Raw genomic sequence first — 16,156 nt, forward strand, 5'->3', positions numbered from 1 at the left:
ATGGTGGATGGGTGTTCCAAACAGCACCCACATTTCCTGTGGGTTGGGAAGTGAAAGTCTGGCTATCCAACCAACTGTGCAGTGGATTTAAGGAGGGATTGGGAGTGCATACTAATGATGATATAATGAGTATGTGGCACAAAACAGTGAGCACATGAAGGTAATGAGCAGAGTGTAAGTAGTTTTGCATCTTTTTTCCATGCAGGCCAGTGTCTCCTTGAAGCGCCTCAGGGTGTTCCTGTCCCACGAGGAGTTAGATCCAGACAGCATAGTCAGGGGTCCCATCAAAGAGGGTGAGTTTCTTTGCCTGTTGAAAATCAGTGTCTGCAGGTTTTGGGTGGTTTCTTTTGCTTTCTAAAACAAATTTACTGCATTTTGGTGTGTTTTTGTTGTGCTGATAAATTTGAGACAGAAAAAAAGAGAAGAGAGTTTCTAAAATGAAAATTATGTACAGGTTCTTCTTCCTTCTTAGTTTCTTTCCTCTCCACAACTGATTTGGCAGTGCTGGAGATGCAGCTGAATTAGTTGGTATCTCTGTGCAGCTGATGTTCGTGTACCTCCTGGTTCCTGAGTGAGGGTAACCTTGGAACCTTTGCAAGCAGTGGGTTGTTGTTCTTCTGAAAAAGTAACTTTATACCTCTGGCCACGTGTGTTTGGATTGACTTTGGATTGTGAGCACACAGTTTAGCTGCTTGCATTGGTACTTTTGTAAGTATGAGTTTTCTCTTTGCAGCTGAAGGATGCATTGTTGTGAAAAATGCAACGTTTAGCTGGGCCAAAACTGATCCTCCTTTGCTGAACAGGTAAAGAGGTGCTCTTTATTCCATTCCATAGTCTTGTTGCACCATAAATGATCTATATTTGAATTATAAAATACATATGGAGAAGAGTTTGTTGCCACAAAGAAAGAGAACATCAGTTCTGTATATTTTTTAATTGGGGCTTTATGAACTGGAGGGATTTACAGTTTAATGCATTTATGGAATGCATGAAGGAAGGTAGCAGGAGAGGTAGGGATCAAGGGAGAGAGAGCTGCAGGGGATTTCAGCTCTGGCTGTGTGCTGCAGATGGGCTGAGCTCCATCTAGAGGGTGCAGCCAGCTGAGCCCCTCGCAGCCAGCTCTGCTCCCTCCTGCGTGCCCCAGGCTCCTTGCACAGCCTGCTTCTCCCTGCACTCTGCTGTCCTTGGTCCCGGCCTGCAGAAAGCAAGCAGTGGTGCAGCTGCAGGCTGTGTCTTCTCTCTGCTCTGCTCCCTTCCTTAACTTTGGCTGCTTTTACTTGGGCCTTAAATGGCAAATTCTTTGGGACAAAAATTTGCTGTATTTACATTTGTGTTCATAAAACACTTGGAATAAATCTTGGCGAGATTGGGTCACAGTGCTTTTTTTTTTTTCCTCTTTTCTTCCCCTTTTGACTAATTAAGATTACATATTAAGGTTATGTTCTGTGTTCTAAATGTGGGGAGAGCTAGGTGCTTTCTGAGTGAGAGGTTTGGGTTTTGAGGCAGTTACAGTTTGAGTGCTGAGTCAGTGTTTGCAGAGGGTGTTCATATTGCTCCTGGTTTTAGATGGGCAGTTCAATTGACTGTTTAACTGTTGGGGTGTGCCAGCAAGCAAGGCTGAACTGTGTGCACTTTATTTCAGCATTAATTTCACTGTTCCTGAAGGCTCCTTGGTGGCTGTTGTTGGTCAAGTTGGCTGTGGAAAGTCTTCACTGCTGTCTGCATTGCTGGGGGAGATGGACAAAAAGGAAGGCTACGTGCTTGTAAAGGTGTGACATGTCTGGAGAGTTGTTCAGCTGTTTGTGGGTATTGCCAGAGGGATTCTGGATTTCCAAGTGGTGTGAAGAGGGAAGAGACAGCCTTTCAAATGAAAGCACTTTCACATGAATGCACTTTTTAGTCTGCTTTCCTGGCAAACCATGTATATGCCTTAGTCTGCACTCTGTGTAAGTGCCTGTTAAGCCTTCACCCAACAGCATCCAAATCTGTTGGTGTCAGATTTAGCCAAATAAAACAGTGGAGCACTCCAAGATGAGTGTTCTGGTGAGTCTTGTTAGCAGCTGAGTATGAGATGGGAGGACCCTGTTACATACTCTCTGAGGAAGAGCAGTGTTGGGTTCTGCCTTCTCAGACATCAGAGAATGACAAGAAGAGGATGCATGCAGACCCCCGAACAAGGGAAGAGCTGCTGTTGCAGTTTGTTCTTTCTTAGACATCAGAGCTGCACAGAGCTAACAGAGAAAGAATGACCTGGAAACAAAATCACTTTAAGAGCAAAACAAATCTGTTGCGTTGAAAAGTCTGTAGGTTTGGCCACCTTCAGAATTGTTGTGGAAAAATAAACTAGTTGAGATCTGAGTCACTAATTATTAGTGCAGAAAGAGAAGACAGAGCTGATACTCAAAGCAAAATACTCTGCATTATCTCAGCCTCCTCCTTTGAAGTGACTTTTATATGAAAACTACTTCCTCTGCTTTGTGCAAAAACTTTTGGCAGGGGTGCATTTGTTAAACACTTGCATTCCAGATTAAACTCTTTTATGCAGAACATAATTTATATGAAAGAAGTAATGACTTTTGACATGCAGTAATTGTGCAAACGTCCTCTAAACAAATGTTTCCTCCAGGTTTATGTTAATCGTATTTTGTTTGAAGCCCTTTCTTTTCCACCAGTGCAGTTTGTTACATTCACTTGTAGAGAGGATTATAAAAATAACATTTTGGAGGAGGCGGGAGCCCAAGAACTGCTTTGTTTGGAAATGACCGTAGGTAATTTGTGAGGTGATTAGCACTGCCTGCCTCACACAGCCCTGCTGTGCCTTGACTCTCTGTGCAGACTCTTAGTCTAAAGTGCTGAACTTTATTTTTCTTGCAGGGCTCTGTAGCCTACGTTCCTCAGCAAGCCTGGGTCCAAAATGCAACTCTGGAAGATAACATTATCTTTGGAAGGGAGATGAGTGAGAACCGGTACAAGCGTGTGATTGAGGCTTGTGCCCTGCTCCCTGATATAGAGATTCTTCCTTCAGGAGACAAAACTGAAATTGGAGAAAAGGTATTTCAATGCCCTCTCCACCATAACAGTGCTATTGCTTGTAGTTAAGACTGTGTGACTCTTACTTTATCTCAAAGTTGTATGGAATTTAACTTTCAGAGCAGGAATCCTCTAGAATAAGAGACAGGTTTGAACAGTGTGTTTTCCTTCTCTTTAAGCCTCAAAGGGGGGAAAACCTGTCCTCAGTTATAAATATAAAACCATCTTGTAGTGGCAGTTTGTAATTGTTTCTAAGTTGCCACGGTTATAAAGCAGAAAAATATATAGAAACAAGAAGAGAAAAATCTTCTGAACATTTCAGTTTTGTTCAAAACAAACAAACACCCCTCCAAAAAATCCAAATCACAATCCACAAAAACATCCATCACCCCAAATCTGGCCCCTGGTTACCCAAGCAGGCCTGGTGTGGGCTTTGGAAATGTGCATGGATGGTGCAGTGCTGTGGAGCAGGAGCTGCTGTCCCTGTCCCAGGGGCTAGCAGGGGCTGTGGCTGCTGGGGGCTCTGGCTGGGTGCAGGGCTGTTCTCCCAGCTGGGCACAGAGCTCACAGCCCCACGAGCACTCAAGGTGGAGCTTTATCTCTCTGGACAGCAGGCAGCCCCGCTGTGCAGTGTGAGCAGAGTTTGTTTCTTAAATCAGAGGCAGCACTGCAGAAATGCGGCTGAGAAAAGAAGTATTCTCTGAATGTACAGAGCTGGGTAGGCCAGTCAGGGTTAATTGCTTTTCAGGACTAGCAAACATTATTTTTTGTTTTGGCTAGCCCTTCACTGACAGTGAGAACAGAGGAGATGTGTCCTCTGCATGAGGATTGTGACTGATTGCTGATGCTGTTGTGGTAGTGAAATTATTTGTGGAGATCTGTTTCATGCAATGTTGAATTTCCTCTGATTTAAATAAACCACCTGTGACTTGTGTCTTTCATAAACTGCAGCAAGACATCTTCTTTCAGCTGTGAATAAAGAATCATGTTTTCTTGTTTCCTCAGGGGGTGAATTTGTCTGGAGGACAGAAGCAGCGAGTCAGTCTTGCTCGGGCAGTTTACTGCAATGCAGATGTCTATTTACTTGATGATCCTTTATCAGCTGTTGATGCTCATGTTGGGAAACATATTTTTGAAAAAGTTATTGGACCAAAAGGCATCCTGAAAAATAAAGTATGTTATAATGTCTCTAGAGAATGCTTTTTCTTGGCTGAGTTCAAATGATTCCAAGTTTGTCAAGTTGCATATTTAGACTTTTATTTCTAACAGCTGAAAAATGAAAGGATCCTTCTGCAATTTTTAGAGGACTTTTATAAAGCATTTTCGTAGTGAAAGGTACTTTGGTTTCTGTAATTCAAAAATATTTGATGGAAAAATCAAGACAATGTTACCTAAAATTCTGCATGCCTGTCCCTCATTACTGTTCTATTATACACAGAATTCAAGCAGTAAAGAGCAGTAGTCCAACCATGGTGTTCACTCATTTGGGATTACAGAAACCCTTTGTTTTTCCTTTACCTTTTAGACCCGGGTTTTGGTAACCCATGCAATCAACTATCTGCCTCAGATGGATACAATTCTGGTAATGACTGATGGAGAAATCTCTGAGATGGGCTCTTACCAGGAGCTGCTGGAGCAAGATGGGGCTTTTGCTGAGTTCCTTCGTACATATGCTAATGCTGAACAAGCCATGGAGAACAGTGGTAAGCTCACAAATAAACTCTCTTGCTGTCTCTCGTGTTAATAAGGGAGTCTTGTTACAGGTAAAACAGTAGTACTGATAGGAAAGTTAAATTACTGTTTCTTGTGATCTGCTATATAGGTGGAGGTGCTTATTTCTGGAGGGTGTTGAAGGTTGTGAGGTTAAAGATACATTCTTTCTTAAAATCAGGAAAATGTGTAACAGATCTGTAGTAAAATTTCCTCTCAGTGCAAAGTTCAGATGGTAGTGAGACTGCATAAAGGCCAGCTGGGGTTCATACACCCTTCCTGTCTCTGTTAAGATGTTCTTTATGCAACTAATTCCTTTGGGGATGGGGAGGAGGAGGAAGCAGCTCAGTGTTCTAGCTGCTGTCCTTGACTCCTGCTTTACAAACAGCTGCAGGACTGCACTGGTACAGGAATTCACTTCAGATTTATTTTTCTTTTATCTACAGACAGTTATAGTATTGGATTTTAATAGGGGAGCTTAGTCTTTGCCTCCAGCCTGTTTTCTTCATGGCTTGCCTGCGGTGATTTCCTGACACTCCTGCTGGGAGGTGCCAGGGGTGCCTGCGCTCTGCTGGCTGGGGTGAATTGGTGACACAAGCTTGGGGCAGGTTCTGTGTATTTGGGAGAACTTCTGTGTGTTTTCTGTAGGTGTTTCTGTAGCTACTTGGGGCACAGTCAGACTTGTTGCAGTCTTCGGCCTATGTGAAATTCATAGGCAAATTAACTTTCTCTGTGCTTCCCTAGGCAGTTAACAAATTAACTTGAATGTGAAGATTTGCCTGATTTAATAGCCTTGTTCTTTTAGTCTTTGTCTCCTCCCATTTTCAAATGTGGAAAAGTAGGTTTTGAAATCATTTTCATTAAACTAAATTACTTTATTTTTCCATTTAATTACTGAACCTTCTTTTGGAAAGTGAGCCAGTGCTTTATCTTTTGCCATGATTCTCTGCAGTTTTCTAACAAGAGGCACATCTAACTTCAGTACCAGCCTGGTGACCTGCAGGGATTGCTGTGTCACAGGCTTGGCCTATTTGCACTGAATTTGTTCATCAGTTCTAGTCAAGTGATCTTCTGCCAGTGGTGAGAAGTGAAAAGCAGAGGCACTGTTTGATTCATCGGGATGGCATTCCTGTTTATGAATGTGTGAAAGGTCGCTGTTGCTGGGAGTCCCAGGCTCCTGGGGGAGCGGAGCGTGCTGGAGTCGGGCAGGTTGGCTGGAGGCTGTCTGCACACCCTGTGCTGCAGGGAGGCTCCCTGGGGTCTGCAGCTCAGCCCGGGAGCACAGTGGGGTGGTGCTTTCTGGCAGGAGCACATCTGGGTGGGAAAGCCTCTCCTAGGCAGCCCCCGAGGCTCGGCTGCAGCTCTGGTCCCTGCCAGCCTTCCTCCCTGTGTGCTGCACTGCTGCCTTTCCTTCCTCAGCTTCAGGGGTTTCTTCTCTGTGTGGGAAAACTCTGCTTGTGGCTTGGGATTAAAAATAGGTCCACTTCAGAAAATTTGATTCTGCCTTGAGTTTTGTGGTTTAGGTTATTCTGCCTGGATGTGAGGTTGTAAAGATTGAAAATGGTAGAGTGTGTTCTGGAAAAAAGTTAATTATATATGCTTTTAGAGTCAGATCCTTCATTAGAAGGAACGATTCAACCTCTGGAAACAGGTAACTGTTTGCCATGTGGGCTTTATATTAGTGCTTGCCTTGGAGTAACATGAGTAGCTGCAGTTTATTTACAAGAGACTGAGTCATTATTAGAAGAATTTTATCTGCACAGTAGGAGGTATCTGCATGGTTTGCATGTCCTTGGTTGTGTGAGCTGCAGCAGTGCTGTGTGGCAGCTTGTAGGTAACTCAGCAGCAGCAATTCTGTATCTCAGAGGCTTCCGTGAGGAAACTTTAAATTAGTTTTATAGATACAGCCTGGATCTAGAAATGTAGAGAGTGTACCAAGAGAAGCATCATTCAGGATTGAGCCCCGAGGTCCCTTTTGTTCTCAAATGTGTATTCACTGCTCACAGCTGTTCCCTTTTGTCATTTCTGGGTACTTTTTTTCAGCAGAACCCTCGTTGGTGGGCTTGTACCCTAAGTGCATATGTCAGATTTACTGTGGCAGTCTTGAGCTTTTTTTTTTTTGTCAGTTAAATGCAGTATGAGCAAGAAATCTTCACAGCCTACAACATGAAATCAGATTTGAGGTTTTAAGGGGAGGATGGTTTATTTGTGGGTTTGTTTTCTTCAGCAATGTTCTAAGGCAGTATGTTGCTGGAATGCTTACTGTTTTTCATATGGGAACTTTTCAAAACAAATGCTGTCAAGTGCTTAAAATAGCCAGCAGTCCCATCTAGGTTTGATCTTACTCACATAAGTAAGAACTAAATAATCAAACTTTTTCACACTGTCTGCTTTTTGTCTTTTTAAGACCACGCTGAACAATTTATTTTTGGGTTTTTAGAGTAATCAACCAGTACTCAGTTTCCAGACACAGAAGGGAAAGCAGTCCATACTTAATGTGTGGATGATCTGTTTTAGGCATATATTTTGCTTTTGTATAAAAACATGAAAATGTCAGACACTGGATCTACGCAAATTTTCCTGAGTATCTTTTGAGTATATTCAGGTCGATACCTTTCCATAAACTGTGCACAGATCCTTCAAAAATACAGAACTCTTTGTTGCAAATTCTGAATTAACTTCCATACATGAAAGTAGAGTTCCATTTACTGACAGCTAACTTTTTAGGACATTTGGTTTTTATAAGGAAAATTGACATAACCTGAACCTAGTTTTATTCATGGCGCTCTACTACACTGCATTAAATTGCTCAGAAAAGGTTACTGTTTCACGCTGACAGGTTTTTCTGTAGTGTTTTAGGCATTTGCCTCCTGTGTGCTTCATCTTGGTACGACTGGAATGTTGTGGGATAACAACTCATGGAAAGATTTCTTGCATAAAGTCATCTGACTCCTGCAGTTGCCTGAAACAGCAGGATTTTACACATTTCTTCTTGCTCAGCTTTGCAGGAAGACACAAAGTTACTAGCACATGGCTGCTGTTCTTACAGCTTCACTCCATCATTTATAGAATGTCTTCTAATTGCATTTTAAAATAAAAATAATTTATAACTAACTATGTAGAAGCTGTGGTTTGAAAAGGAGTGGCTGGAGTGTTGGGTTTGTTTCCATGGAGTGGGTCACATGTGACTTGGTATTGCATGTTTGAACATAAAATATGTCCTCATAATTATATTACATTATTACTGACCTACATTTGCTAGAAAAACAAATGTTCCCTGTCTTAACCCTGTTGGGAGTTGAACTAAACTGATTTGTTCACCTGGTCAGTTTTCTGTTATTATCTGTAAATACTTGTGCTCCCTGCTTTGTTTGCATGTTAAGACTGCAACTGGCAATAAGTATTGAAATTAAATGCTTCTGTCTCTTTGCCTAACCATTTTCATGTTTACTTTTTCACCCTCTCAGATACAAACAGTCCATCTGCAAAGGAAGGCAAGCCTATAGAAAATGGAGGCCTTGTGAATGAAGCCCCTGGAAAGCTGATGCATAGGTGTGTGGTTTTATTTTCTTTTTCCTCTTGCCCTCCATCCGTTCAATCCAGTCACTCAGATGTGGATAAACAATAATTTGATGGCAATGGTATTTGTTAGAGGGAAAGTACATCCTGCTGGATCCAGCAGCCTGAGAAAGGCAGAGCTGCTGCTGCTCTGTGGTCCAGGTCCAGCAGTGGGAAGTGCTCCAGCAGCAGCAGCAGCCCCGCACACCCAGCACCACGGGGCCTCCTCAGCCCTCTCTGGCTTTGCAAGATACTGTGGGAGAGTGTTTGATAGGCTGGTGCAGCTTTTGTGTGTGTTCCTAAGGCTTCTGCATTTTCCTGCTGTCAGATGGGATGAAGTGCCAAGTGCACCTTGAGTCTGACCTAATGCAGCTGCTATTCTGCTTGCAGTCACTCTGATTACACCTTCCCAAAACCATCTCCTGGTCTGTTCCTCATTCTTACGGTGCTCTAACAGTGCCTCTGTTCTTCTGGTGCTCTAGAGACACTGTTTCTGGAAGCTGATGAGTGCCTGTGAGTTAAATGGCCTGTTTTGAGGGGAGGGCAGGTACCCTTTTCACACTCCAGCAGCTGCTGTGCTGATGATGGGGTTTGGAAATGCTGGTCTTGATGGTCACAAAGCATTTTTCTTGCTGGAGCGATTGTGCAACCAAGACTTGTTTATCTGGTGGCTGTTACTTGCACCTGGACATGGGTACTTGGGAACTGAGTGCTGCCAGGGAGGGGTGGGAGAGTGCTCTGAGGGGACAAGAGGGGCTCAAGGAACCTCTGGCCCCGTGCTGGCAGGTTAGGACATCTCCATAGGAGCGTAACTGTGGACTGTCAAAGCCTAGATGTGAGGTAACACCTGTCCTGTGTCAAGCTGAGATTAAAAATTAAATGTCTTCAAACAGGCAGCTCAGTAACTCTTCAACATACAGCAGGGACACTGGGAAGGCACAGCAGCAGAGCAGCACCGCAGAGCTGCAGAAGCCACTTGCTGAGAAGAATTCCTGGAAACTGACAGAGGCTGACACAGCAAAGACTGGGAGGGTAAGGCTCCAGTTCCCACTTCCTGTGCCCTTCTTCAATTTTGGGAAAATCGATTTCAGAAGAAAGTAACTTCTGAAGACCATGTAACTGTTGTGAGAACAGGCTGAGTGAGTTCTTGAGTTTGTTGTGTAATACTTGATGGGAGTGTTGCTGTGCCCTCTGCTCCCAAAGCTGAGCCCCATGTTTGCCTGCAGGAAGAATGCCAACACAAAACTTGTGTGAGGTGATGGGCCTGACCACATCAAAGTGTAGAAGGAGGAATGAAAACCTTGCAGCTATTTCTTGGAAAGAGGTTGTGACAAATTAGGTGACTTAATGAAAACTGCCCTTCAGTAGGGAGCTGCAGTTGACTCAGATGAATTTAAGCCAAGTTTCCACTGTAGACATAAGTATCTAATCCCAGGATACCCAGGGCTTTTTGAGAAACCTGAGACTGGGGTTCCTGGGAAAGTGGCAGTTACAGCTCCTAGCAGTGTTGCTTGAATCCAAGCTTGGATTGCTTGCTGTTGGTTAAAGATAGAGCACAGGATACAAGCCATGTGGAGCAAGGCTTGGTTTAAAGGCTTTATAATCTTGTGGTACGGAGAGCCAGAAACTGGAACTCCTCAGTGAAGTTTTTGGCTCTGCTACTGATGCTCTGTGGTACTTCAGGCAGGTCCCTCCCTACTCCTCCCTTCCTGGGATGACAGGGGAGGGATGATGTGTGCCTGCCCTGAGGCACTGTTGGATTTGGCACATCTCCACAGAATGCTTTGCAGCCTGTGTTCCCAAGCAGTGGCTCTGGAGTGCAGCTGCTGTGTTTTCATGGCCTCACGGAGGGATACTGACTTTAAATAGGTGTTGGACCTAAAGGGGGAGTTGCTGCTTTTGAAACCTAGCTGCAAAATGAGTATTTCTTTTTGTCTTCTTTCTTCAGGTAAAGGCATCAGTGTACTGGGACTACATGAAAGCAATTGGACTCTGTATGTCTTTCCTGGCCATTTTCCTCTTTATGTGTAATCATATAGCCTCCTTGGCTTCCAACTACTGGCTGAGTTTATGGACAGATGATCCTGTTATCAATGGGACACAGCAGAACACATCTCTCAGACTGGGAGTATATGGAGCCCTGGGAATTTCTCAAGGTTTGCTTGTCTTGTATATTTAAAGACTTGCTGGTTCAGTGTTTCTAATGCTCTTGGTGCCTGCAGCAGCGTTTTGCTAAGGATTTGAGTGTGTGCTTTCATAGGAAGATGAAAAACTTGAATTAAAAAAAACCAAACCATCAAACCAACTTGTAGAATTATTTGGTTGCAAAAATGTGTTTTTCCTTTCATTTGTAAATGAAATTTCTCATTTCATTTGTAAATGAAATTTCTCAAAGTGAGAAGTGTTTTGCTGGCTGATGAGTCAGAACTGTGACAGAATGTCTGATCTGAGAAGAGTCTCCTTGGCCTGTCAGCAGACACTGCTGGCCTGGTCTGCAGGGCAGTGGTCACAGGGAGCTGTGGCTGTGGCTGTGCTGCCTCCCTGCAGCCCCAGCTGGCTCAGCTGCCCTGGCTGGGGTTTGCTCTGGCTGCCTGGGCTCCACCTAGGGCACTGTGGGGAGGCTGCTTCAGAGATGTTTTGTTTTGTGTCCTCTTTGTGGTTTAGAGTTTGTTTGCCGTGAAAACCAACACCCCACATACCCATTTTCAGAAGTGCCCTGAAAATCCCACAATAAAAAACAAATGCCAAGAGCAAATTCAGTGATTTTTGCTCAGGGAAAGTGTTCAAATATTACACAAATTTTTGGAGAAGCAATGAAAGGAATGTGAGGTTTTCACTGGTTTTATTTTTTTAACTACTTGACATATTTGCTGAGTCTACCTGAAGTGAGCCCAAGTTCTCAGGATTATTGCACTAGAGACATCCTTATGCTAAATGATGACAAAACGAGGAACAAACGAGGAACACTGACAAAAAGTTTTGTGTGAGAGGTGGCAGCAGTTAATAATGAGTTTCCTTTTCTAGGTATTGCTGTGTTTGGCTACTCAATGGTTGTGTCAATAGGAGGAATCTTTGCATCACGGCACCTGCACCTGAACCTGCTGCACAACGTCCTCAGGTCTCCCATGAGCTTCTTTGAGCGCACTCCCAGTGGGAACCTGGTGAACCGTTTCTCCAAGGAGATAGACACCATTGACTCCACCATTCCACCCATCATCAAGATGTTCATGGGCTCCACATTTAACGTGATCGGGGCTTGTATCATCATTCTGCTGGCCACACCTATAGCTGCTGTCATCATTCCACCCCTGGGACTTGTCTACTTGTTTGTGCAGGTAAAGGGTGTTACCTGAGGGAACCAGGACCAGCAGTCACATCCTCTGTTTTTTGAGACTGTTCTTACCCTGCACGAGGAAGGATTTTAATGTGTTGGGTTTGAGTCATGCTTGACTGACTGTGCTTTAAATGGTTTTACTGATAATCTGATGTTAGCTCAGCATTTCCTTCCTTTGTCATGTGTAAAATGACTTCTGTGCAGAAATTAATCCTTTAATACCTACTTGATAAAAGTGCCATTAGATTTTGTGGCAAATTTTGCACAGCTTGTTGCTCAGAGCCCAAATATGGAAAACATAGGCTTTTCCAAGACTGCTTTCCAAACCTGAGAGCACCCTTTAGTTAGGGGTATGTGTGTGTATTGCTCATGGGCCTGTTTCATCAGAATATTGTCTACGGAGCAATAGAGTGGGTGGCAGCCTTTCACTCTTGTCCTGTGTGGGCAGGGTGTGCTTGCTTCACTCTGGCTTCACTCCTGGAAACTGGCAGAGCCAGCACAGATCGAAGAGAAGCAGCTGGGGTTTGACTTTGGCTCTTGAATTTGTCAATCCTTATGGCTCCATTAGTAAACCTTAAAGTGGTGATGTGTGTGTTTTATCCTGTTGAACTAAACTTGCTGATAAAAAAGAGGAGAAGGTGGCTCTGGCATGAGATGGGTTGATGGGCAGTTGTTTAGAGGCAGCAGAGAGGATGTCACGGTCCTTCAGGCCTGAAAGTGCTGGAGAAGGTGTGTATTCCCACGTGTAAGCGGAATCTCTGTCACTACCAGCGCAGGTGGCAGGGAGCAGTTTATGATTCCCCTTGTCTTTCCAGACACAATCTGGGTGTAACCATAGCTCTCACACTCTGATTGGCAGAGGTTCTATGTGGCCACGTCGCGGCAGCTGAAGCGCCTGGAGTCGGTGAGCCGCTCTCCGGTGTACTCGCACTTCAACGAGACCCTGCTGGGAGTCAGCGTCATCCGAGCCTTCGAGGAGCAGAAACGCTTCATCAGGCAGAACGACATGAAGGTGGATGAGAATCAGAAGGCTTATTACCCAAGCATTGTGGCAAACAGGTACCGTGGGGCTATGGAGCAGCAGTTACCCGGGGAGGACGTGGATGTGCTGGCTGTGCTCCTTATCTGGCACAGCTCTTGGCGTGCTTTATCCACAAGTCTGTGTGGATAAATCCATTTCAGAGCTGTTTTGTTCAAAGTTCTGTGATGGAATTAAAGTTCTGCATCTCTCACCTTTCTGAGAGTTCCTGCCTTGCTTCTGGGTTATATTATTTTAAAAGTTTTATTTTATTAATCCCCATGTTCAGAAAGCAGTTGTAATTAAGACAGGAGATTATGCACCTGAAAGACTCATTAATTTTGGATGCCTCTATATTCACACACTCTTGAAGCAGAGCCTAAAACATCTAGCAGTGCCTGTGTCGCTAGCAGGACACACATGCCATATTATTAATCTTACAAAAAAAAGATGTGTAACAGACCATTTGTTGTCCACATCTGTGATCTCTGTGGGTGAATTCTGGAAAGATGTTTTTGTGCCTTGCAGGTGGCTGGCAGTCCGTCTGGAGTACGTGGGGAACTGCATTGTCCTGTTTGCAGCATTGTTCGCAGTGATTGCACGCAACAAACTCAGTGCAGGGCTGGTTGGGCTCTCAGTGTCCTACTCACTGCAGGTAATTTTGCCTTTTTTAAAAAGAGCAAAACCTCTGAATTGTTAGACTGCATCAAAAAGTCAGAGCCTTGATATGGCTTTGGATGGAAAACTAATATAAAGAACGTAGAAAACAATAATTACAAATTCTGAGGAGATACTGGGAAGTTTCTTCTTTGCTTTCCCTGTGTGAGGGGATGTGGCCAAGGTGTCTCGTCCTGTGCATCTTAAAGGCATTTAGGCTTTCCTCCTGTCCAGTGCTGATTAGCCAAGATCTTGCCTGTGTTTTGTGTTCCATGAAATTGCAGTGCTTTGGTTATTCCATGTTTTTCATGTATTGCAGGTTACCTGTTCAGTGTAAACTGCTCTCTGACTGCTTTCCTCCTTGCAGATCACAGCGTACTTGAACTGGCTGGTTCGCATGTCATCCGAGCTGGAAACCAACATTGTTGCTGTTGAAAGAGTCAAAGAATACTCTGAAATGGAGAAGGAGGTACAGAGAGCTGCCCACCACGCTTGTGGAAGCCAGTGCCCTGTTCTGAGGGCTCAGCTGCCCACGGAGAGGGTTGGAGGGTGGGCCTGTGCTCTGAGCTGAGGGTGGGACAGAGCTCAGGGCTGTGGGTTCCTGCCAGGGACGGGCTGGGTCCCAGTGGGAAGTTCCTGTTGGTGCTTTTGTGGTGTACCCACTGGTATTTACACAGTGCTATTTAGGAAATGTGCTCTTATGTTCAAGGCTAAGCAGTAGGGGAGCACAAATGTTTTGGTTTCTAAGACTTAAACATCATGTTTTTATGTGTTTCTCTTTTTGCACTCAGTATGGGGAATAAAAAGGTTTTACTTTTTTTTGTTTGTTTTAATTCAAATCACATTATTAATTGAATGTGCAGTTGTTCCCTTTATGGTTATGGAGTTCCCTGGGTCTTCTCTTTGCCTTGCCTGCACTTGAACCTGACTTGAGTCACTATTTTTGCAACCAAACATTATGAAGACCCTTCCTAGATTTATTTTTTTCTAAAGTTCTGGTAGCACACCAGTGTTTATACATGCAAAAGCCTTTTTATTTGGCAGTGGCAGTGAATGTAGTGGGGTGTGTTCTTTCTCACCCCTGTGGGAGGCTGAGGCAGCAGCTTTTTACCAGCTTATGGATGTTTCAGTGCACAGTCCCAGCCTAACTGCTTCTGGTTGCACGTGTGGCTGCCCCAGAGGTTTCCTTGCCATGGTGGGGTGTACAGACAGGTTGTCTGAATGTGTGCTGCCTGCATGATTCTGCCATTGCCAAGAGGGAAGTTTATCCAGCAAGTGGGACTTGAGATAGCCAAGCCCTTGGCTTCTCACACCGTTTCATCTGTCTTGACACTGCTCTCCTCATCACAGTTCCTTTTGCAAATTATCCCCTAAGAAGGATTTTTCTTAATTGCAATCCTGAACCTGTGTTGGCTGAAGCAGCAGCTGATCAGAGGTGTTTGTGTGGCTCTTGCAGGCTGAGTGGAGCATTGAGCAAACAGCCCCAGCCAGCAGCTGGCCCGAGGAGGGGAAGGTGGAGTTCCGAGGCTACGGCTTGCGCTACCGGGAGGACTTGGACCTGGTCCTGAAAAACATCAATGTTACCATCAATGGGGGTGAAAAGGTAATGGCTGTCAATGTTACCATCAATGGGGGTGAAAAGGTAATGGCTGTCAATGTTACCATCAATGGGGGTGAAAAGGTAATGGCTGAATTTGTGGCAGAGTGCTGAGTTCACAGCTCTCTTCTGCAGAAGCAGAAGAGAGGTTTAACGCTGTTATGTGTCTGGGGTTCTTAAGAACTAGAAAAGCTTCTGTGGAATCAGCCCTGTTGTAACTGCAGATGTTGTGGGCTCTCAGCCTTTGCAAGGTGTGTTCTGCATCAGGGATAAAGAAACACTGTTATGTGGGGCTGCCAAGTATCATTTGGCCTGGTTTCATTGGGAGGTGAGGTTTATCCTGTCTTGTCTTCCCTTCCCAGGGAATTTTGCTAATTTGTTTGCCATAAGCAAAGAGGAGTAGGTTGCAGAGAGATTAAGTTAATTATAATCTCAGGAAAATAGCCTACAGTAGAAGAGGGAAGCTTGATCTAGTAAGGCAGAAGTTGCAAGGTGAGACTGAAGGAAAAAATGGGACTTCAGAGCAGATTCTCTGGATCTGGCCAGGCTGATCTGTGTGTTTCTCCTCCTGCTTCCTTGCCCAGTCCTGTGTGGAGTCTCTGATGTCTATTAATAGTGTGGTCTTGCACAGCAGCATAAAAGGTAGCTATGAGAGATCTACTATCCAGCTTCCTTATTTGTGGTAGCCAACTGGGCATTTGTTTTCTCCTGAGTGCACACTTTCTACCTACAAATATGGGCAGAATGCTACCTCAAGTAGCAAGAATGGACAGATGGCAAGAGGTGTATCAGCCAACCAAAGTAGCCATCTTTTATATTTGAAAAGAATTGATCAAGATTTCAGTCTAACTGGGAAGTAAAACATACAGTGTGAAACTGGATGCTTCTGGTGTGTGGATAACCCCAAAAGTATGATGATGTGTTGGTTTCAGGTGGAAATGCTCGGAAATGCTTTAACTCTTCCTCAGGGTAAGTTGTTCTTGTATTTCTTCCCAACAGATTGGAATAGTTGGAAGAACAGGAGCTGGAAAATCCTCACTTACTTTGGGTTTGTTTCGGATTAATGAAGCAGCTGAAGGTGAAATTATTATTGATGGGATTAATATTGCAAAGATTGGGCTCCATGACTTGCGGTTCAAGATCACCATCATCCCTCAGGTAGGTGCAAAATCCTGCCACTGCCTAAACTACTTGGCTCTTTGCAGTGCTCTTTCCATAAAGTACTGAGAAGAAAATTATTATTCCTCCTCTC

At 44.2% G+C, this 16,156-nt stretch overlaps 1 protein-coding gene across 3 annotated transcripts in view; it reads left to right on the top strand.

Annotated features, from left to right (window-relative positions):
* Positions 1–16,156, top strand: part of ABCC1 (ATP binding cassette subfamily C member 1) — a 46,922-nt gene that overhangs the window by 25,889 nt on the left and 4,877 nt on the right. The window contains exons 14-29 of one of the 3 annotated variants that reach the window (XM_041401328.1): positions 206–293; positions 734–803; positions 1,643–1,769; positions 2,875–3,051; positions 4,036–4,203; positions 4,556–4,733; positions 6,347–6,391; positions 8,208–8,292; positions 9,192–9,330; positions 10,247–10,454; positions 11,323–11,633; positions 12,492–12,691; positions 13,179–13,305; positions 13,675–13,776; positions 14,764–14,910; positions 15,904–16,062. In XM_041401328.1, the coding sequence (XP_041257262.1) occupies positions 206–293; positions 734–803; positions 1,643–1,769; positions 2,875–3,051; positions 4,036–4,203; positions 4,556–4,733; positions 6,347–6,391; positions 8,208–8,292; positions 9,192–9,330; positions 10,247–10,454; positions 11,323–11,633; positions 12,492–12,691; positions 13,179–13,305; positions 13,675–13,776; positions 14,764–14,910; positions 15,904–16,062 (2,331 nt within the window). The remainder of the gene's footprint in view (positions 1–205; positions 294–733; positions 804–1,642; positions 1,770–2,874; positions 3,052–4,035; positions 4,204–4,555; positions 4,734–6,346; positions 6,392–8,207; positions 8,293–9,191; positions 9,331–10,246; positions 10,455–11,322; positions 11,634–12,491; positions 12,692–13,178; positions 13,306–13,674; positions 13,777–14,763; positions 14,911–15,903; positions 16,063–16,156) is intronic. The other 2 variants (XM_041401329.1, XM_041401331.1) reach the window with 2 other exon arrangements.

This window comes from Onychostruthus taczanowskii, unplaced genomic scaffold (genome assembly GCF_017590055.1).
Source record: "Onychostruthus taczanowskii isolate IOZ18803 unplaced genomic scaffold, ASM1759005v1 scaffold19, whole genome shotgun sequence".
In the NCBI taxonomy this organism is placed as follows: Eukaryota; Metazoa; Chordata; class Aves; order Passeriformes; family Passeridae; genus Onychostruthus; species Onychostruthus taczanowskii.